This window comes from Dromiciops gliroides, chromosome 4 (assembly GCF_019393635.1).
Source record: "Dromiciops gliroides isolate mDroGli1 chromosome 4, mDroGli1.pri, whole genome shotgun sequence".
Lineage (NCBI taxonomy): Eukaryota > Metazoa > Chordata > Mammalia > Microbiotheria > Microbiotheriidae > Dromiciops > Dromiciops gliroides.
The window spans coordinates 24,810,002-24,832,758 of NC_057864.1; the positions used below are offsets into that span (position 1 = coordinate 24,810,002).

General features: G+C 48.9%; 1 protein-coding gene across 1 annotated transcript; it reads left to right on the forward strand.

The window, feature by feature from the left end:
* The first annotated feature begins 1,185 nt into the window (after window positions 1-1,185).
* CDCP2 (CUB domain containing protein 2) lies at window positions 1,186-16,301 on the forward strand. Its single transcript, XM_043999442.1, has 6 exons — window positions 1,186-1,305; window positions 2,366-2,713; window positions 4,458-4,793; window positions 10,152-10,505; window positions 15,426-15,604; window positions 15,859-16,301. Exons 1-6 carry the CDS (start codon window positions 1,224-1,226, stop codon window positions 16,183-16,185), a joined length of 1,626 nt encoding a protein of 541 aa, XP_043855377.1. The 5' UTR covers window positions 1,186-1,223; the 3' UTR covers window positions 16,186-16,301.
* The last annotated feature ends 6,456 nt before the right edge of the window (window positions 16,302-22,757 follow it).

Genomic DNA, 22,757 nt, shown 5'->3' on the forward strand with positions numbered 1-22,757 from the left:
CCTCTGATCTAGTACCCAGTGTCTGTGGTCTAACACCCCAGAGTTCTAGGGCTCTGGGAGATGAGAAGCATCATCTTGCATCACTTCTGAAATGAATCATCTTGTCTCCCCAATGAGACTATGAAGTCCTTCAGGGTGGAGACCATGTCCCCCTCTTCTCTTGTCTCCCACAGGGCTGGGCGTACGGCAGGGCCTTCAGACTGGCCATGGTATCCACCACACTATGACAGCCATGTCAGCCCACTCCCCAAGTACCTCCCCTTCCAATCCGTGCCACCATGCTTAGGACACAGCCCACCAAGGGGAGTAGCCATTTACTTTCTGAGTAATCAGAAAGTGTGTAAAGTTCAGGTTCAGGGAACCTGGGTTTGGATCCCAGGTCTGCCCCTTCCTAGCTGTGCAACCTGGAGCAAATTACTTGTATTCTCTGGTCCTCGGTTTCCCTATCTGTAAAATGAGGACATTGAACCAGAAGACTTCCTGCTCTGAATCGTTGATCCCATAATATAGAGACCTAAGTTCAAGTCCCTATGTAGCCGTGGTCTAGCTGTGTGACAGTGGCCTCAGTTTCCACAACTGTAAAATGAGACTAAGAATATTACTATTTTCGGCAAAGAGTTGTGAGGAAATGGATTTCTAAACAGAAAAGGACTCTAGAAATGTGAGTCCACACTGCCACCGCAACTCTTTTTGTTTTGTTTTGTTTTGTTTTTTGGGTAAGGCAATTGGGGTTAAGTGACTTGCCCAGGGTCATACAGCTAGTAAGTGTCAAGTGTCTGAGGTCAGATTTGAATTCAGGTCCTCCTGACTCCAGGGCCGGTGTTCTATGCACTGTGCCACCTAGCCGCCCCTCCACTACAACTCTTAAGGATGCACCGAGTGCCCAGGCTGATGGTCTCCAAACTCTTGTCTCCTACCACGCACCCCTCCCTGCTGGAAGATTCTCCTCTCTTCCAAACAGAAGAGCAATGACAGTGGATCTGGGAGTGTCACTCCAGGGACACTTGATCCCCACATTAAAATTGAGTGAAGGAAGCACCCAGTAGATCGGCTTACTAATTCGGAGGCTCTGTGAATTATTCATGCTGCTATTAAGTTGGAGGCTCCTGGGGCCTTTCTTACTTGTGTTCTCTCTTTTTCTCTACCATCCCAGAGCCTTTGGCTCTGGGGGCCCCCATCCCCAGGCCCACCTCTAGCGCTGCACACCCACCGGGGACAACAAGATGAAAAAGACCCTGAGTTTCTCCTGGCTCCTCCTGGCGATGGCTCTCAGGGTCGGGGGCCTGTCAGCCTATGGAAAGAAAGGTAGCCGTTACCCTGGGTGGGGGAGGGGAGGGGAAGGGCTTGGCTGGGGCCTCTGGCAGAACTTGAGGGACCCACCTTGTCCATCTCTGGGGCAGTGTGGCTATATCATGGCCAAGCCGAGTTCCCAGGTGATCTGCTGGAGAGCAAATAGCCCCGGAAGGAGCATCACTTACGTGCTCTGGTCTTCAAGTTTCCACCTCTGAAATGGGACTAGTCACTCTCCCAGCCTCCCACTTGGGGGGAGTGAAAGGGCTTTGCAAAGGATCGGGAGCCCCACAAATGGCTTCTTGGCCAAGGCTCTCTCTAGGGCTCTATCAGACCTCCAATAGAGAAGGTGTTATGGTCACTGTTGTTTGTTATTGACTTCCAGTGTTTAGGAAAACACCCTAAAGGGTGTTTTAAGCCAGGACCATATTGTTCTTGGATGTTTGGCAAGAAAAGGCAGGAATATAAATGAGATGCTTTGATTGGAGCCAAAGGCAGAGTGAGGCCACCAAGGCTTTGTTTCAAGATGCTGACTTGCAGGGGGCAGGCTTCTTCCTTTCCCAGGGTCCTCTGCCAATGAGAGGGGAGGGGAGGGAGAACCCCGATGATCCACAGGCTAGTTCTGGAAGGTGTGTGGTCCACTAAAGAGATACCTCTCCTGCTGGCCAGCCAGAGGCCTGCAGAGGCACAGGAGGGGCAGTGACAGTCCCCTGGTCTACTGGGCACTGGGGCCAAGCATGGAAAGGGGCAGCATAACAGCCAGGGGGATGGGGAACTCCAGGGCATGAGGCTCTTTGGGGCCAGGGGCCCGGGGTGCTCCAAAGATAAGGAGGAGCTTCTCCACCCCATGTTCAGTCCCAGAGGGAAGAACAGCTCCCAGACAACCCCACGATGAGTGGCAGCTGGGAGGAGAACCCCTGGACTAAAATCCCTCCTCCATACCTGAATTATGTTCCTTCTGGGACCAGAGCGAGGGTTCTCCATGCCTCCTGAGGGCTTTGCAAAGTGAGAACGCCCTCCCTCCACCTCACCCTCCCAGGTAGAAACACTCTCTGGTGTGTTCTTCTTGTCCCAGGCATCAAGTGCGGTGGAGTGCTCTCTGGGCCTGCGGGCAACTTCTCCAGCCCCAACTTCCCGGGGCTCTACCCCTATGACACACAGTGCAGCTGGCTCATCGTGGTGGCCGAGGGCAGCTCCATCCTGCTCACCTTCCACACCTTTGACCTGGAGTACCATGACACCTGCGCCTATGACTATCTGAAGATTTACAATGGCGCCTCCAGTGATGAGGGCAACCTCTTAGGCCAGTTCTGTGGCCAGAGCCGCCCACCCCCCTTCACCTCCTCCTGGCACATCATGTCTGTCATCTTCCACTCGGACAAGCACGTGGCTAGCTGGGGCTTCTCTGCAGGCTACCGGAAAGGTCAGGGGGTGACCAGAAAGCTTGGACGATGACTGGAAAGGTCAGGGGATGAGTAGAAAGGTCAGGGGTGACTGGAAAGGTCAGAGGATGACCAGAAAGGTTGGGGGTGACTGGAAAGTCAGGGGGTGACCAGAAAGGTCAGGGGGTGACCAGAAAGGTTGGATGGTGACTGGAAAGGTCAGGGGGTGACCAGAAAGCTTGGACGATGACTGGAAAGGTCAGGGGATGAGTAGAAAGGTTGGGGGTGACTGGAAAGTCAGGGGGTGACCAGAAAGGTTGGGGGTGACTGGAAAGTCAGGGGGTGACCAGAAAGGTCAGGGGGTGACCAGAAAGGTTGGACAATGACTGGAAAGGTCAGGGGGTGACCAGAAAGGTTGGGGGTGACTGGAAAGTCAGGGGGTGACCAGAAAGGTTAGACAGTGACTGGAAAGGTCAGGGGATGAGTAGAAAGGTCAGGGGTGACTGGAAAGTCAGGGGGTGACCAGAAAGGTTAGACAGTGACTGGAAAGGTCAGGGGTGACTAGAAAGGTCAGGGGGTGACCAGAAAGGTTGGATGGTAACTGGAAAGGTTGGGGGGGGTGACTGAAAAGGTCAGGAGGGTGACCAGAAAGATCAGGGGTGACCCAAGGGAGCTCAGGGGAAAGAGAGAAGCTAAGGGACCCCTCAGGGTCAGAAAGGGAGGGCTGGGAGAGGTGGGACCTTAGACCAGGAGTCCTTCCCCAGCTCTGACAATCACTACCTGCATGACTCTGGGCAGTTGAGTTAACTTCCCCAGGTCCCACTTTTCTCATCTCTAAAACAAGGCGGGTTCCACCATATGACCTCTGAGGCTCCTTCTAGGGCTAGATGGATGAGGCTGTGAACCGGGGTCTGAATCCCACTTTCCTATCTATGTGATATTAGCCAGGTCTCTTCTCATCTCTTGCCCTCAGTTTCCCTCTCTGTAAAATGGGAATCATATCTGCCTCATTTGGTCCTAGTGATTAACCTCTCTGGACCTCAGACAACAAGTCCTCTGTCTTCTGGGTGAAGATGGAATGAGATGATGGGTGTGACTTCTGAAACGTCTCCAGAGAGGAGGCTTCAGGCACCTGTCCGCAATATCGGGTTTATCATAGGGGTAGAGGGGGGTGCAGTGTATCCTCTGGATCCTTTGCAGTGGTCACTGACCCCAGTTTGGTGGGGGCCGAGCTCCTCTCTAAGCCTTGCACACACCTGAAGGGAGAGGATGGGGATGGACAGGGATGGATGGGACCAAGCCACACCTCATCACTTGTTACCTGGGTGACCTCGGGCAAATGGCTTAACCACTCTGGGCCTCAGTTTCCTCCTCTGTAAAATGGGGGGGTGGTGGAGTAGATAACCTCTGTGGGCTTCCCATCTTGAGATCTATAATCCTCTCCTAAGTTTTATAAGCTACCGACTTTCTAGAGTGTGTGTCTGGGGTGGGGGTGGGGTGTGTGGCTATTAGCTGCCGAGGATCTGCCCCAGCCACTGGTCCTCCTCTGCATGGAATCTTTCTTCAGGTCGGAGTGTTTGCTTCCTCTCTCTTGCAGTAGTTACCAGATCCTTTGGGGGGGCACCATTCCTGGGGGGCAGGGGGGAGATTTTAGCAAGTGCATGAGTTGTCTTTCACCCACCTGCATGGTAGGGGTGAGGGGGGCATTGCACATGACTGACCAAGGCCCATTTGTGGTGCTCCGTCCTGGTGCACCGGGTGACAGCTGGCTTGGTTCTCTTGCAGACACCTGTGGTGGGGTCCTCACTGGCCTCTCGGGAGTGATCACCAGCCCAGAGTACCCCAGCAGCTATCCCAACAACGCAGAATGCCACTGGGTCATCAGGGCATCCGGATCCTCCACCATTAAGCTGGTATTTGCCGACTTCCAAGTGGAGAGCAACCGAGCCTGTAACTACGACTATGTGGCTATTATCGAGGGGGCCGGCCCTGGCCGGGGCAGCCGCTACTGTGGCAGCACCAAGCCACCGGACCTGGTGTCCCTGGGCAGAGAGGTCCAGGTGGTGTTCAAGTCTGACTTCAACATCGCCGGCCGAGGCTTCAAGGCCTACTACTTCTCAGGTAGGAGCCTCGGGATCTGGGGGGAGAGAGGAAGGCCTGCTGGACACCAGGAATCCTCGGCCCATCTGCCTGCTTCCTGGGGCTGTTATGGGGCTCTAGGAAGGTCACACACAGAACTATGCCCAGGCATTCCCGAATCTCTCCTGGCTCTCCCAAATGGGGCTGTCAATAGCAGAATATCCTGGTCGGAAAGGGATCCTTCTGTCCAAACAATGGGGGAGCAGGAATCCCCATTGGCCATCCAACCTTTGCCTAAAGACCACCAGGGAAGGGGAACTTGTTGCCTCCTTGCTTCTCCTCACACACTTCATGACATTGGGCCTAAAGCTCTTTGTGTCTTCCACCCATAGTTCCTACTTCCTCCCTCTGGAGCAAAACCAAGCCCAATCTCACAATACTCCTAATGTGGTCTGACCAGGGCAGAGTACCATGAGCCTATCTATCTCTTTCTGCTCAGCTGCTCTTAATTAGTTGTGTGTGGTTTGTTCTTTAAGTCTGCTGTATCCCATTTGATGCATATCAAGTTTGCAGTCTACCAAGACCTCCAGATCATCTTCAGAGGAACTACAGTCTAACCACATCTCTCTGTCTTGTATTTGTGCAGTTAATTTTTCTGTTTATTATTCTACTCCATCTTATTCTATTTGGCCTACTTTTCCAGCTTGCAGATCTCCTTGCATCCCGACCCAGTCCTCTGTCATAGTTCCCTCCCAGCTTCAAGTCATCTGCAAATTTAATAAGCATACATTCTACATCTTTTTCCAAGTGGTAGAGTAAAAAAGTCGAATAGAATAGGTCTGCTTACAAATCCCTGGGGCATTTCATGACAGCCATCTTCCAAACTGAAATGAGCTTAGCTGCAGCTGGATGGCACAGTGGATAAAGCACCAGCCCTGGATTCAGGAGGACCTGAGTTCAAATCCGGTCTCAGACACTTGAAACTTACTAGCTGTGTGACCCTGGGCAAGTCACTTAACCCTCAATGTCCTGCCAAAAACCAACCAAACAAACAAACAAACAAAAAAATTGAAATGAGCTATCAATGATTTTCCAACCAGAGCAGGCACCCCTGAACTTTTTACATTTGTCACTTATTATATCCACACATGCCACTTTATTTAGGCATTCCTTAGATGTTGGATACAGATTTTATTTCCAGCTCTTTGTTATGAAGGATAATGCAGGGGTGAAATGGGTGTGTGTGGGGGGGGGTCTTCCCTTGCAGCTGATATCCTTGGGGTAGAATTCTTGCAAAGGGATCTTTGAGTCCAAAGATCTGACCAATTAAATAGCTCTTCCCACAAATTCTTTTTCCAGACCCTGTGCCCACAGCATTCCCCGACCTGCCCATCTGGTGACCCTCTTAGAAAAAACAACGAGGTTGTTCTGGTGTGAGTTGCCTTTGATGAAGTCTTACTGATTTCTCCCTAAATACTCACCGACTGTCTCTTTAATGATGGCATCTAGACTGTTGTAAGAATTGAGATAGGGCTCACCAGCCTACAGTTTTGTACCTTCTCTCTTATTCCCCACCCCACCCCTTTTTTTTTGGAGGCAGTCAAGGTTAAGTGACTTGCTCAGGGTCACACAGCTATTAAGTGTCTGAGGCTGGATTTGAACTCTGATCCTCCCGACTCCAGGGCTAGCTGCCCCCCCCATTCCCTTTTTTGGAAAATTAGGACAATTTTCTTTCTCCAGTGCTGCAACACAATCTCCTAACCTCCCAAACACACCAATGATGTCCCAGCCGGCACATTTGCCATGTCTTTCAGGAATGTAGAACCTAGTTCATCTAGTACGCAGAACTCATTGAGAGAAACCAGGGGCCCACTCACTGTCTCTTCACTCCTCTTGGTTTTCTGCTTGGGTCTGCTATCATTTCTGTTCTATGTCCTGTTCCAAAGCTCATTCTCCTTGGAAGAGAAGGGAACCCCCAGAAGAGAAAACTCCCTCTACCAATGCAGGTTGTTACATTCTCTGCAACGTAGAGTCTTAGAGCATTGTTGAGAGCACCAAAAAGTTAAAGGACTTGGCCAAGGTCACTCAGCCAACATGTGTGAGAGGTGAGACTTGAATCCACATGCTTCTAACTCCGAGCCCAGGTTCCTATCTGCTAGACCACATTGTCTCTTAGAAGAGAGAAATCATATGAGAGTGGAGCTTTTTGGCCTCCTCATCTCATCCATTCTTATCATTGCATCCACCTCAACTACTAGCCCTATCCCCACCTTCATCCTTATCCTTTCCTGGCCTGAAAGACTTCTCAGTCTTCCTATAGCTAATGCCCTTCATCCCAAGTACTCTGCTGTCCAGCGACATTGGTCTCCCTGCCGCTCCTCTCCTAGGACATGCCATCTCCAGACTCTGGGTATTTGCCCCGGCTGTGCCACATGCCGGGCATGCTGTCTCTCCTCATGCTACCTCCTGGCTTCTGCACAAAGTCCTCTTGGGTCTGCCTTAATGCTACTGCCTTCTCCCCTAAGGTGATTTCCAATTTACCCTGTATTTATGTCTTGTTTCCTTATAGTTGTTTGCATATTGTCTCCCCCGTTAGACTTCTTGAGGGCAGATACTTTATTTTTTTTTTATCTTTCCTTGTATCCCAAGAGCTGAGCACAGTCTAGTGCTTGATAAATGTTTGGTGACAAAGTGTCTGGTAGACCCCTCTGTTGTCCTAAGTATTCATTGGCAGTGCTTGCATGACAGGGCAATGCCTCCTTAGTCAGCCTTGGCTTTCCCCCTTCTCATGCAGCATTAGTGCCCATTGCAAACCTCCTAAGCAGAAGATTTGGGAGACAAATGGCACAATTCCGATGGGTTGGTGAGGACCTTGCTTGGTTCATGCCCTGCAATGATGAAGGTCATGTTCCTTCCAATCCTGCTCCTCTTGTCCATATTCCCTGATAAATCTGTCATAGAGGATTCACCTAATGCAGAATGGAGACCTTCCTCAGTCTCTCTTAATGAAGACGGGCCGTCCACCCGTCATCCCTCCCTCTTGCCATTCTCTACAGGCATCTTTTAAAAATCTGAGTTGGGGGGGGGCAGCTAGGTGGTGCAGTGGATAAAGCACTGGCCCTAGAATCAGGAGGACCTGAATTCAAATCCAGCCTCAGACACTTGACACATTAGCTGTGTGACCTTGGGCAAGTCACTCATTGCCCCATTCAAAAAAAAAAAATCTGAGCGGGGTCATATGTGGTAGTGCACACCTGCAGCCCCTGCCTTTATCTTCTTTGTAGATAGTTGTTTGCATGTTATCTCCCCCATTAGACTGCAGGCTTCTCCAGCCCAGGAACTGTTTGGTTTTTGCCTTTTTGTCAGTGTTGTCTTCCCAGTCTTTAGCACAGTGCCTTGGCACGTGTTATTGTTGAATCATTTCAGCCATATCCAACTCTTCCTGACCCCATTTGGGGTTTTCTTGACAAAGATCCTGGAATGGTTTGCCATTTCCTTCTCCAGCTCATTTGATGGATAAGGAAACTGAGGCAAACAGGGTAAGGTGACTTGCCCAGGGTCACACAGCTAGTAAGAGTCTGAGGCCAGATTGGAACTCATGAAGATGAGTCTTTCTGAGTCCAAGCTAGCTGCTCCTTGACATATTGTAGGTGCTTACTAAATGCTAGCTGACTGATTGGCTAGGGGTGACTGAAGCCGATGGATCATTGAAGTTGGGCATTTCTGAGCTACAGCAGGACTAAAGCTAATTGGGTGTCTGCACTGGCTGACCCCATTCTGGAGAGCCTCAGGGAGGAGGAAGCACCGGGCTACCTAAGGTGAGGTTAGGGGGCTCAGACTGAAAACAGTCTGTCAAAACTTGCACCCTGATCAGTGTGGGGGTCGGCCCTACAAGTGGCTACACTTCTGGGCTGGCTGGGGGAAAAACAACTGGACTGGTCCCTTTAACCGCTCTCCCCTTTTCTTCCTTATCAGAGTCATTTCTGCTACACTTTTAGAATGTCATGGCTGAGCACTTCCTGTCTCTCTTGGGTCAACTTCTCATGCAAAATATTATGCTGTTTAGTCCTAACTATCCTTTCTCCAAAGCCTGTAAAAACCGCTTTCTCCCACTGAGCCTGTGCCCAGCCTCCCTCACCTTGTCAATCATAAATTCTGTGACACGGGCTTCCCTTGTCCCCAAAGTCCCCATCGCATTTACTTTGGCAGCTTCCTGGTTGGTCAGAATCAGGGCCAGAATAGCAGATCCTCCAGTGGTTTCTCTCCCCTTCTGAAAGATGAAATTTTTATTAAAGCAAGTCACAATGTTTTCAGCTGCTCTGAAACAGAGACAGAGAGGAAAGACAGAGACAGAGAGGGAGGAGAGAGACAGAGAGACAGAAGGAGGAAAGGAAGGAAGGACAGAGACAGAGAGACAGAGAGGGAGAAGAGAGACAGAAGGAGGAAGGGAAGGGGGGAGAGAGGGACAGAGACAGAGACAGAGATAGAGAGACAGAGAGGGAGAAGAAAGAGAGATAGAAACAGAGAGACTGAAGGAGGAAGGGAAGGGGGGAGAGAGGGACAGAGACAGGGAGACAGGGAGAGAGAAGAGAGACAGAGAAAGATAGAGACAGAGAGACAGAAGGAGAAAGGGAAAGAGGGACAGAGGGACAGAGATAGAGAGACAGAGAGGGAGAAGAGAGACAGAGAGACAGAAGGAGGAAGGGAAGGGGGGAGAGAGGGACAGAGACAGAGATAGAGAGACAGAGAGGGAGGAGAAAGACAGAAATAGAAACAGAGAGACTGAAGGAGGAAGGGAAGGGGGGAGAGAGGGACAGAGACAGGGAGACAGGGAGAGAGAAGAGAGACAGAGAAAGATAGAGACATAAGGAGAAAGGGAAAGAGGGACAGAGACAGAGAGGGAGGAGAGAGACAGAGAGACGGAAGGAGAAAGGGAAGGAGGGGGAGAGGGACAGAGACAGAGAGAGAGAGAGAGGGAGGAGAAAGACAGAGATAGAAACAGAGAGACTGAAGGAGGAAGGGAAGGGGGGAGAGAGGGACTGAGACAGGGAGACAGGGAGAGAGAAGAGAGACAGAGAAAGATAGAGACAGAGAGACAGAAGGAGAAAGGGAAAGAGAGGGAGAGGGACAGAGACAGGGAGGGAGTATCCTTTCATGTTCCACTTAAAACCCACTAGTGTGGTATGAGGAACACAGAACTGTGGTTGACATTAAGCCCAGTCTAATGAACCCCTTGTCATCGGTGGGCACAGCGCCATCACCCACAAATAACATTCGAATGCCACCTTCGTGCCTGTGCAAACCTCCTAAGCAGCAGATTAGGGAGACAAAGAGCCCGCCCCAGCACTGCCCTGGCCCCTTCCCATGATGACATCCCTGCTGTTCTTCCTTATCATTCAGGGAAATGCCAGGAGGTTTACATGGCCATAAAGGGCAATTTCTCTAGTCCTCAGTATCCCAGCTCCTACCCCAACAACATCCGGTGCCATTGGACCATTCAGATGCCTCCTGGCTATCGGATCAAGGTCTTTTTCCTGGATCTGGACCTAGAAGAGCGAAACGTGCTGACCAACAGCTGTGACTTCGACCACCTGGCTGCCTTTGATGGAACCAGCGAGGCCGCCTCCCTGCTGGGGAAGTGGTGTGGTCGGGAGATGCCAGCTCCTGTCATGTCCAGCCACAACCGGCTTCTGCTAGTGCTGCATACAGACCGCAACACGGCCAAACGCGGCTTCTCCGTGGCCTATATCGGAGGTTAGTATGGAAGCCATCCTGGGCTACTGGGCAGGGCTCAAAGGGGAAGGGTTTAGCCATCCTTCCCCCAAGTCGGAAAAGCCTCCCTGGGGGACCCGTCTCTTTAAAATTCTCTCCTTTATAATGCTCAGATTTGTTGTCCCTCAGTCAATCAATGAGCTTTTATCGAGGGCTTATTACACTGCAGGCAACAAAGACAGTCCCTACCCTCATGGAGCTTGCATTCTCTCAGGAGAGACAGCCTTTACACACAAGGATGTGAGTGCAAGATGATTTCGTGGGGAGGGTGCTAACTGTGGGAGTGATCAGAAGAGGCTTCACATTGATGGTGGCCCTTAAGCAGAACTTTGATGGAAGATCCTAAGAGGCTGAATGAAATGAGGAAGAGGGAGACAATACCAGGCATGGGTACAGCCTGTGCAAAGACTTGGGGATGAGAGATGCAGTATCTATGTGAGGAACATGACTGGACTGCAGCGTGCTTGAGAGAAAGTGATGTCTAACAAGACTGAGGAGGGGCGGAATTATAATCAGACCCTGTGAAATCCCTTGGCCATGTGAGGGTGGGGTGGATTAGAATGGAGAGGAACCTGGGGCAGCTAGGTGGTGCAGTGGATAAAGCACCCGCCCTGGAGTCAGGAGGACCTGAGTTCAAATCCGACCTCAGACACTTGACACTTACTAGCTGTATGACCCTGGGCAAGTCACTTAACCCCCATTGCCCCGCAAAAAAAAAAAAAAGAATGGGGAGGAACCTGAGGCCGGGAGACCAGTGAGGAGGCTGTTAGGCAAGAGGTGATGGGGGTCTAACCCAAGATGATGGTGATGGAAGAGGAGAGGAGAGATGGACTTCAGAATCATTGTGGGACTAAAATCAAGAATTTTACCTCCTAAAAGAGGTCAAACAGACCAACAGAACCCAAACACGTGGGCACAGTTAGAAATGTGATACAACTTTTTGATGATGACATCATCAAAACCAAGGTACTTTTCCATATCCTAGTCTCTGCTCCCCAATCTCCACTGGGCTCTGAGATGGGTTTTTTTTCTTCATGTTTTTGGTGCTTGGATATTTTTGAGTCTAGACCAGTATTTCATTGCCAAAGGGCATTCCTGCCTCAACCCATTCCCTGCCCCGCTTCCCAATTCTCTTCTTCCAATTCAGATCGGTAACTGTACTTAAAGAGGTGTCTCAGCATCCCATGGGTAACCTGTGCTTCCCTTGAACCTAGGTTTTCCTGACACCCTGGTCAGCCCTCTTGCCACAAGGTCACTCTGTTCCTCTTTGGTACCAGAGGTCCTCATGCTCTCTGAAGCAGGCGAGCCTAAGAGAATGAACAGGAATGGGCTTGCATCTTATCAGTTTCCCTCCTAAAATGTGGCAACCAAAGAGGAACACCATAAAGATCCAAATGTGCTTTGGGCAAGATGATGCAACAGTTATCACCCTTACTCTGGGGAGAATGCCACTCTTTTTAAATTTTTTTTTTTGGTGGGGCAATGGGGGTTAAGTGATTTGCCCAGGGTCACACAGCTAGTAAGTGTCAAGTGTCTGAGGCCGGACTCGAACTCAGGTACTCCTGAATCCAGGGCCAGTGCTTTATCCACTGCGCCACCTAGCTTCCCCCGAGAATGCCACTCTTAATAAAGGCAAAGATGGCATAAGGATTTTTTATTATTCTATCAAACTACTGGCTTGGCTTGTAGTCCACTAATCCCCTCAGATTTTTTTCATATAAACTATACTCATGGAACTGATATTTTAAAACTACATATGGGATCTTAAGTTTATCTCTATTTAATTTCATCTTATTCAATTTCGCTTTTCACCAACATGTTATTCTGGTACCCCACTGTGGTGCAGAGGTCACCTTGGGTTCTCCTGAGCTACACAGGAAGAACCAAAGCTTTTCTGGGTCTGACCAAGCTGAATAGGATTTGTTGACAGACTGTAGATGGGGAAGAGAAAAAGGAGCAGAAGATGAGGTTGTGAGCCTCGGTGAATGGGAGATGGGGGTACCCTTCACAGCAGTAGGGAAGTGAAGAAGAGGGAAAAGATTGGGAAGGGGCAGAAAGAAGAGGTTTGTGGATTGGTGGGGGAGGACATGGGCTTTGGCCATTTGGGGCCGGGCAGGGAGTGGAGAGAGGAAAGGACTAGACCAGCTCCTGTGATCAACAGGCTCTTTCTGACAGGCAAAGCTTCAGAAACACGTCTGCCTTCGTTGCCTGGAGGCTTGCAGGATTTACAACCTGACTGTGTCCTCCCCATCATGGGGCAGCAGCCTTGATTTACAATCCTGTTTTCTCTCCTCGCTAGAAAATGGCCCCGGGGGAGCCTGCTGAGATGACTCCACATTGGGAGCCAGAAGCATCCACTCAGTGTTAGATCAGGAAGGGAGCTTGCTCATCCCCTGCTGTAGACTATTAGACATGCAAGGGACCTTAGGACAAAGAATGTTAGAACAGAGGATCAAGAGGATCCCAGATCTAGAGACAAGAGGGATCACTTTACAGAGGAGGAAACTGAGGGCCAGGGAGGGGAAGAGCCTGGTCTCAGGGTCGCCTGGGGAGTGGGCAGCAGAGGTGGGATTGAACCCCATATCCTCCGACCCCAAAGCTGGTGCTTTTAGCACCATGCTTTGCTGCCTTTCCACGGAGCATCTTTTGGGGCCAGAAACCCTGAGGGTCTTCTCCCTCATTGATTTTTTTTTTTACTAGCTAAAAGAAGCCATTGTTTGCCTCAATTCTTACCTAGCTTTAAATCACTGAATGGGTGTTGCCTCAGACAAACTGAGGCAAACTCAGGCAAACCTCAAAAAGGCCAATGTCTCCCACTGCATCCAGGGCCATCTCCTGATGTAGATCTTGCCACTGGCCCCAGAGGGCTGTGGAGGAGAGAGTGAGGCTGGTGACCTGGCACAGCCCTCCCTCACTTCAATCCAATTCACTGCAAGTCATGACATCTGTCATGGTTCTCTTGGAGAGGGAAGGACAACAAACAACAGGAGAATATTAAATCATAAACTTCATCAAGCATTTATTAATCACCTCTTGTCAACACAAGTTCTGCTCCCTCTGCCTTCCCTGCTGATAGAATGTAAGCTCCATTTTGGGGGGGGGGATTCAACCCAATGCCTGATACAGTACCTGGTACACAGCGTTCATTCATTCATTCAACAAGCATTTATTATTATTGGGTATTATTTGGGTATAGCCAAAGTAATTGAAAGAGAGACAGAGAGAGAAACCGAGAGATAGACACAGGGGCAGACACACACACACACACACACACACACACAGATACAGAGAGACAGAGAGAAACAGAGAGACAAAGAGAGACAGAGACAGAGAGACAGAGAGACAAAGAAAGACAGAGACAGAGAGATAGAGAGACACACAGAGACACAGAGAGAGAGACCGAGAGACCAACACACACACACACATACACACACACACACACACACACACACACACACACATACACACACAGAGTTCTCCAAGGAGGAGAGGTTAATGAGAGATTGAGAGATGGAGAGGGGTGGGGGCAGCGTGGATAAAGCATTTAAGAAGCACCTACTCTGTGCTCATCAAATTACAAATACAATTTCATTTGATCCTCACAACAACCCCTGGAGAGAGGTGCTACTATTATCCTCATTTTACATTTGAGGAAACGAGGCAGAAAGAAGTTGAATGACTTGCCTAGGGTCACATAACTAGTTAAGTGCCTGAGGCTGGATTAGAACTTAAGTCTTTTCTGACTCTGGCTGTCTCTGTCAACAGGCCCAGGAGAGGCCGTGAGGAGCAAGCGTTTTTCTAACTCTTCCACCTAAACCCGGGAAAAAAATCCAAGTGTAGCCAGTGCTGGAAATGTAGGGAAAGAGGCTGAGTTATCGGGTGGGATCCGGGTCTCAGGGAGAGCCAGAAGATGGGAGGAGAGGGCAAAGATTTAGGATGGAAGCAAGTTTGTTACCTATGGAATGGGCATGCCAGAGGGCACCATGGAAGGAATGTGCAGCTGTATAGGGGTGGGGAGTTGGGTTAATGAGGATGGGAATAATGGAATGGGGGTGGGGCTGGGAAAAGGGCTTTGCATCAAGACACCAGGATTCAGGATCACTGGGATGGGAAGGGTATGGGGGATTTGTTAATCATTGAGGAATAGGCTCTTGAGGGTGGTTAGCATCCCCAGGCTTTTGACCTGAGGGTAGCATCCTTTAGGCAGCTCAGACATGGGAGCCAATGGGGGGAGCCAATGAAATAGCAATTTCCCTCCTATGGCCATAGGCCAGCCGGTCGGGACAGAGGTGAAGGCGGCAGGAAGCAAGGGCATCTGCACCTGCCCTGTAAGCAGGCAGGGTCCCCTGCAAGTGGGAAGAGGCCTGGCCAGAAGAGAGCTGACCAACTTCCCAATCTACATCCACTAGAGCAAGAGAGCAAAGACGAAGATGGCTCCCTGAAAACCCATCCCCCCCTGCTGGATTCCAAGCAGCAGTGTCCTGCTCTCAGAGAGCTCTAGAATATCTTTGTCTTCATGCAGGAGGGTCCCCTCTAATCTAGTATGTTCTAGACCCCACAGAGACTGCAGGACATAGAGTATTGGAGCTGGGAGGGCCTTAGAACGGGGGATGTCAGAGCTGGGAGGGAGCTTAGAGCACAGAACATTGGAGTGGGAGGGGTCTGGAGAACATGGAATGTCAGACTGGGACTTTGAGTGCCTATCTGGTCCGATCCCTTCACTGTACAAGTGAGATCACCGAGGCCCAGAGAGGGGACCAGATGCCCCCAAGACCATACAAGTCAGTGTCTGAGGGAGGGAGGACCGGACGCCTGCTCTCCAGTGCCCTGCTACAGGCCTTTGCCAGTCTCACGGGCTCGGGGCCAGCAGCCCGCTGACCCCGGCCCCTCCCCTGTCCTCAGTGGTCCCCATGAACGTCAGCTGCACCCGCACCGACTTCCAGATACAGATTTCCATTCAGTCGCTGGCGCAGCTGGATCGGAGCCAGATCTACCTGGGAAGCAGGAGCTGCCCGGCCCAGGTGGCTGGTGACCACTTCAGAATCCAGGCCCGGTTTGATACCTGCGGCACGGAGTCCCAGGTAAGAGCGTCTGCGCGTCCGTCCCTCCAGTGATTCCACACCCCGCAGCCGCTGCAGCCGTGTCGGCTTGGCGGGAGTGGTCCTGGCTCAACCCGGGAGCCCACTGCGAGGCCCTGGAGTGGGCCGGGGAGGAGCTGGGCAGAGGGCCTCCGGGCCAGGGCTGGGAATGAGGCAGGGAAGGCGGGCAGCCCCCATGCCCGGATGGTCCGGATGGCAGGCCCCTCATTCAGGGGCCTCTGGGTCGGCTTTTGCAGAAGAGGAACAACACGGCCGTGATCGTCAGCGTCCTGTACATCGACTTCTCGGGCGTGGTCGGGGAGGATGACGTCCATGAGTACGAGCTCCGCTGCGAGCCCCGGAGGAAGGAGGCCTCGGTGCACCTGCTGTCCGGCGCCGGCGGGCCCCGCCCCTACGGCAGCGCCGAGCACCTGCTGGAAGCCCCGCCCCAGGCAGAAGCCGAGGCCCGGGGGCAGCCGGGGGCCGGCCTGACCCAGGACACCAGTGACGTCGTCTTCCTGGTCATCTGCGTCCTGGCCGGGATCCTCATGATCATCGCCATCGTGGGGCTGGTGCTGCTGTGATGGAGGAAGGGACCGGGGAAGAAGCTCCGGGCCTGATGGGCCTGACCACGCACAACACTAGGACAGGCAGGGACCTTGGGACATAGCATGTTACAATGGCAAAGCTGGGAGGGTCTTAGAACAGGGGATGGCAGGGCTGGGAGGGCCTTAGAACAGGGGATGGCAGGGCTGGGAGGGCCTTAGAACAGGGGATGGTAGGGCTGGGAGGGGCCTTAGAACAGGGGATGTCAGGGCTGGGAGGGAGGGACCTGAGAACAGGGGATATCAGGGCTGAGAGGGGCCTGAGAACAGGGGATGTCAGAGCTGAGAGGGCCTTTAGAACAGGGGATGGCAGGGCTGGAAGGGCCTTAGAACAGGGGATGGTAGAGCTGGGAGGGGCCTTAGAACAGGGGATGGCAGAGCTGGGAGGGGCCTTAGGCCTGAAAGAAAATTTAAAACATAGACTGTCAAAGCTGGGAGGAACTTTAGAACAAAGAAAGTTAAATCTAGGAGGGATCTTAGAACACAGGATGTCAGGTCCAAGAGGGACCTTAGCATCCAATTCCGTTCAGTCCTACTCAAACCATGCTGGGCAATGGGAACACAAGATCAGAAAAACCACCAGCCCTGACCTCTGGGAGCCCACACTGTTTTAGGCAGGTAGCAGGGTGCTGTCAAAAACAGCTTGATTTGGGTTCAAGGGCCCTGGATCTGAATCCCAGTTCTGCCTCTTCTAACCTTTGGGACTATGGGCAAGCCCCCACGTCTCTCTGTGCCTCAGTTTCCTCATCTGTAAAAGGAGGAGGCTGGACTTTATGATCTCTGATATCTCTTCCAGCTCTCAGTGAATGCTCCCATGGCCTTTGGCAAGGGGTATGGTTCAGCACATAAACAGGGGACTATAATGCAAAGAAGATAGTGATGGAGGCTCTAAGAGACCAAAGGCCCAGTAAAAAGCACTCTAGGAACCTAGCATCAGGGACCAAAAGAAAGCAGACAAACCTTAAAGATCATCAAGGTCAACCCTCCCATTTGACAGAAGAGGAAAACATGTAATAAATATCAAAGATCTGGTCCCTTAAAAAGCAACTCCATTTGGGGGGATGAGGAGAGACTGCAAAGGGTGGGGTGGGGACGGGGAGGGTCAGCTGCTTGCTGGCCCTCCCCCTCCCTAGCATGGCTTCCATGAAAACTGCACCCCCTTCTTCTTGGAGAGAAGTAAGCCCTTTCTTGTGTGTGTTATAAAGACCTCTCCTGTGTGTGCTAAATGTAACTATCCACCTTCACCACTGCTAATTGTGATGGGATGGAAACAGCAGAACAACATCCCCACAGAGAAGTTGGTAATTGGGGCAAATCCAAGTGAAGAAAGAAAGAAATGATGAATCAAGGAGCCATCAAGGGCTCCGGAGAATCGTGGGAAGAATTGGATGAACTGATGCAGAATAAATCCAGCAGAAGCAGGAGAAGAATTTACAAGATGGCATACCCAGAGACCCAGGTTAGGTAGAGTCCAGTTTCTGCCCTGTGTGATTTTAAGCAGCTCACTTCTCTCTGGGTCTCAGCTCCAATCTCACTTCTAGAGTGGCACTTCCTGGTCCCCTTCTCCAGCTGCTAGAGCCATCCCCTCTCAGATTACCTTTCACACTATCTATGTTCTGTATGTACCTAGTTGTTTACATCCTGGATTCCTGATTAGGATGGGAGCCCTTTGAGACCGCTTAATAAATGTTTGTTGACTCACTGATTCATATGTAATAATAAAAATAGGGGCAGCTAGGTGGCACAGTGGATAGAGCACCGGCCCTGGAGTCAGGAGTGCCTGAGTTCAAATCCGGTCTCAGACACTTAACACACACTTACTAGCTGTGTGACCCTGGGCAAGTCACTTAACCCCAATTGCCTCACTAAAAAAAAAAAAATAATAATAATAATAATAATAATACCAAAATGAAAAAAGAAGACAGGGATTGGAAAAATCTGACATAAATGAGATGTAGACCAACAGCTCACCCCATGTATCAAGATTAGCTCCAAATTGACACATGACTTGGACCCTGACTTAGACCTAATGGGTGATATCATAAACAAATTAGAGTTGCAAGGAAGACATTACCCATCAGCTCCACAGTTAGGGGGAGAGTTCATGACCAAACAAGGGATCAAGAAGGTCCCAGAAGATAAAATGGATACTTTTGATTACACACAAAAAATTTTTAATATTCTTATTTGGTTCATTAGATATTTTCCAAAAAATTTTAACATTCTTTTTAAAAAATCTTGAATTCCAAATTCTCTCCCTCCGTCTGGCCCCCACACCTCGAGAAGGCAAGCAAACATGTCGATTATACATGTGAAGTCAGATTACATAAAATTTAAAAGGTTTTCAGAAAAGCCAATAACAACTAAAATGAGAAAGGAAAGAGATAACTGGAGAAAATTCTTTGCAGATTTCTCTGATAAGGGTCTCATTTCCAAGATTTAGGGAACTGATTCAAATTCACAAGACTAAGAGCCAATCCCAATTGAGAAATTGTCAAAGGATAAAAATAAGCAGTTTTCTAAGGAAGAAATCCAAGCTATTAATCACCATATCGTTAGAGATGCTACAAATCATGAATAATTAGAGAAATGCAAATTAAGGCAACTCAGATGCTTCCTCACACCTATGCGATTGACAAAGCTGACAAAAAAATGAAAATAACAAATACTGGAGGGGTTATGGGAAAGCAGGCACACCAATGCACTGTTGGTGGAAAGAAATCTGGAACTACACCCAGAAGTTCCTAAATTGATCTAGGGATACCACTCTTAGACCTATATCCCAAACAGATCAAAGAAAGAAGGAAAGGATCCATAGGGGGCAAACATATTTATAGCAGTTTTTTTTGTAGTAGCAAACAACTAGAAGCTAAGTGCATACCTATCAGTTGGAGAATGGTTGAACAAATTATGGTGTATACAAACGTAAGGCTATCAGGGGTGTGCTGGAGTCAGTTCATACCATCTTTCAAGAATCAATTGTTGGGGCAGCTAGGTGGCACAGTGGATAAATCACCGGCCCTGGATTCAGGAGGACCTGAGTTCAAATCTGGCCTCAGACACTTGACACTTACTAGCTGTGTGACCCTGGGCAAGTCACTTAACCCTCATTGCCCTGCCAAAAAAAAAAAAAAAAAGTCAGTTGTTAACATTTTCAGTATGAGCATAGAAATCAGCAAGCGTCCACATCAGACTTGTTTATTGTTGTGTTGATTGTATAGAATGAAGCAAGTGATGCAGGAAGTGTTAATAACGCTGATTAAGCTTGAAAGTATGTTTTATGTCTTTGGAGAGCCAGTTGTTAAACATTTAACATTCCTGAATGGAATACTGTTGTGCAATAAGAAATGATGAAGTGGATGATGTCAGAGAATCCTGGGAAGACTTCTGTAAACTGAAGGGAAGGGAAGTGAGCAGAACTTGGAGGACAATTTACGAAATAACAACAACAATGTTATATACAGCTTTGAGACACTCAAGAATTCTGATCGAGACAATGACTATCATTCCAGAGAACGCTCTAGGGGATAGACTCAGCGTATAAAATGAAACCTATATTTTTGAACATGGTCAACATGGGCATTTGTTTTGCTTAACAATGCATATTAATTACAAAGATTTGGTTTTTAATTGGGAGCAAAGGTGAGAGGGAAAGAAAATAGATTCTGGTAAATAAAAAAAATTAAATTTAAAAATGATGACTTCCAACACAATTTTAAACTCTTAAATACAAAAGAGATGATAGTGTTTGGGGTTTTTTGTTTTGTTTTGTTTTGTGGGGCAATGGGGGTTAAGTGACTTGCCCAGGGTCACACAGCTAGTAAGTGTCAAGTGTCTGAGGCCGAATTTGAACTCAGGTCCTCCTGAATCCAAGGCTGGTGCTTTATCCACTGCACCACCTAGCTGCCCCCGATAGTGTTTTCAAAAGACTTTTTTACAAGTATAATTTACTCATATTAACAAGAATTCAGAAGCCAGATTTACTGTGACACCAGATTCAATTTGCTTCCTAATGCTCCCTAGATCAGCCTGTTTATTGATCCTAGGCTACTATTGGTCTCAGGGATGTTTTGTGAAATAAGTCTAAGGTGAACACAGGCAGACTTCAGAAAAACCTGAAAAAACTTAAATGGACTGAAGCTGAGTGAAGTGAGCAGAACCAGGAAAACATTGTACACAGCAACATCATGTGAGGATCAGCTGTGATAGACTTAGCTCTTCTCAGCAATACAATGACCCAAGACAGTTCCAAAGGACTGAAGATGGAAAATGTTCTCCACATCCAGAAAAAGAACTGTGCAATCTAAATGAAGATTGAACCATACTATTTTTATTTTTTGTGTTGTTGTTTTTTCTTTTTTGAGGTTTTCCCCTTTTGTTCTGATTCTTCTTTCACAACATGGCTAATGCAGAAATATGTTTGATGTGATTGTACATATATAACCTACATCAGATTGCTTTCTGTCTTGGGGAGGGGAGATGGAAGAGAGGGAGGGAGAAAAATTTGGAACTAAAAATCTTATAAAAATGAATGCTGAAAGCTATCTTTACATGTAACTGGAAAAAATAAAATACTATTAAGATTTTTTAAAAAAGAAATCTAAGGTTAAGAACTATTATAGTTAGGGTTGGAAGACTTGGGTTTCAGTACCTATACCATCTCTTACAAATGATGTCACCTTGGACAAGTTAATTCCGTTCTCTGTTCCCCAACTTCCTCACCTTTAAAATAAGGATACTGGATAAGATGCTCTCTTTTCCAATTCTGATAGTCTATAGTCTTACATTCTCTGTTTTTCCGGTTCTGACAATCCCAGATCTAAGATCGCTCCCAGATCTAATGTTTTGTGTTTGAAGGTCATTTCCAGAGCTACCATTCTATGTTCTAAAGACTCTTCCAACCTAAGATCCAATAGGTCTCTGGACCAGCAGAAACCCAGAGGAGACGATGGTGTAGATTAGCAAAGTTAGGAGCTGGAAGAGAAGAAGATGGTAGATAGTGAGCTTGGGAATCTGGCAAGGACAACTCCTAGAAGAACAAGCCAATTTCTGAGTCTTGGTCTAGTCCAGGGGTTCTTCCCTTTTTGTGTGTCATGGTCCCCTCTGGTGAAGCCCCAGATCCCCTTCTTAGAACCCTGCTATTTGCCCACATTCTTAATTAAAGGAAATGCTTAATCTCATTTAGAGACTAGTAAAAATAAAGTATTTTTTCCTCCAACCAGTTAGTGGACCCCTCAAATCTATCCAGCTAAGATTCCTTAGATTAAGGAGAGAATCAGCCACATATATAGTAGGCACTCAATAATTCTTTGTCAATTGACTGAACTAAGAAAGAAAAGGGAGATTTCTCCAGAACTGGATCAGAGGGCACAGGAGCTGCCTTTCTTACTTGGGTAAGAGCATCTTCCCCCAACAAAAATATAAGCTTGGTGAGAAGGGTGATGTGCCTCCTTACCTATCCTCACATTCGACATTCTATTTTCTATCCCTGCCCCTTTGTCCAGGCTGGCCCCCTTGCCTGCAGTGATCTCTCACTTCAGCTCTGCCCCTTTGTGTTCAGCCCAAACTCAACCCCCACCCCAGGCCTTTCCCACCTCTCCCCTTCCCCCTGCTTATCATCGCCTCCCCCAGAAATGACCTCATGTCTATTTTGAATTTATTTCTATGTATTCGGTCCTTTCCTCTGGTCGATTGTAATCTCCTTGCAGGCAAACATGGCTTCATTCTTTGCTTGGTATCTCCAGTGCCTGGCACTGGGCCTGGCACACAATAGGTAATTAATAAATGCTTATTGATTGATCAGTTGATCAACAGGAAAGTATGGAAGAGGGCTGAGTTTAGAAGGGAAGGTAATACATTTTCTTCTGAACAGGTTAAATTTGAGATGCCTTTGTGATGTTACTTGATGGGAAGAGACCCCAGGGGATCCAACTTTTTCATCTTCTAGACAAAGAAACTGAGGTGCAGGGAGCCGGAGGGATTTGCCCAAGCAAGGTCACCTCATTAATAAGTGTTGGAGCTGCTGCTTGAACCCAGGTCATGGAAATTCCAGTCCTAATCCTTACTAAGACGCTTGCCTGAATTTCCAAAGGGATATGAAATCCTGCGGGGGAAGTGAGGCCTCATGGGCAAGAGAAGGGGAGGATCACTCACTAAAGGTTATTATGTTTTGTCTGGGGATTTCCAGGGTGACTTTGTTTACCCGGGCTCAGCAGGGCCACAGGGGAGGGAGTTTCTTCCCTGTTGAGTTTCTCTGATTTAAAAACAAACACACCTCAGACCTGAGCACCTGAGCCCCTGGTGAGAGAGAGGACTCCAGCCCCATTCCCCCACCTGCCAAAGTGCCAACCAATTCCCTAGGGTCTCCCGATGTTGGGCTCAAATCTTAGAGCTGTAAAGTGAACTTTTTACACAAGAGCAAAGGACCTCTCTGCCACAGGGAAACAAAAAAAGCGATGATAGAGGGAAAACCAGACATAACATCTGAGAAGGGTTGGACAACAACAGCCTTGCACAGAGAAGCCCCTTTGAGAGACTTGGGAACAATGACC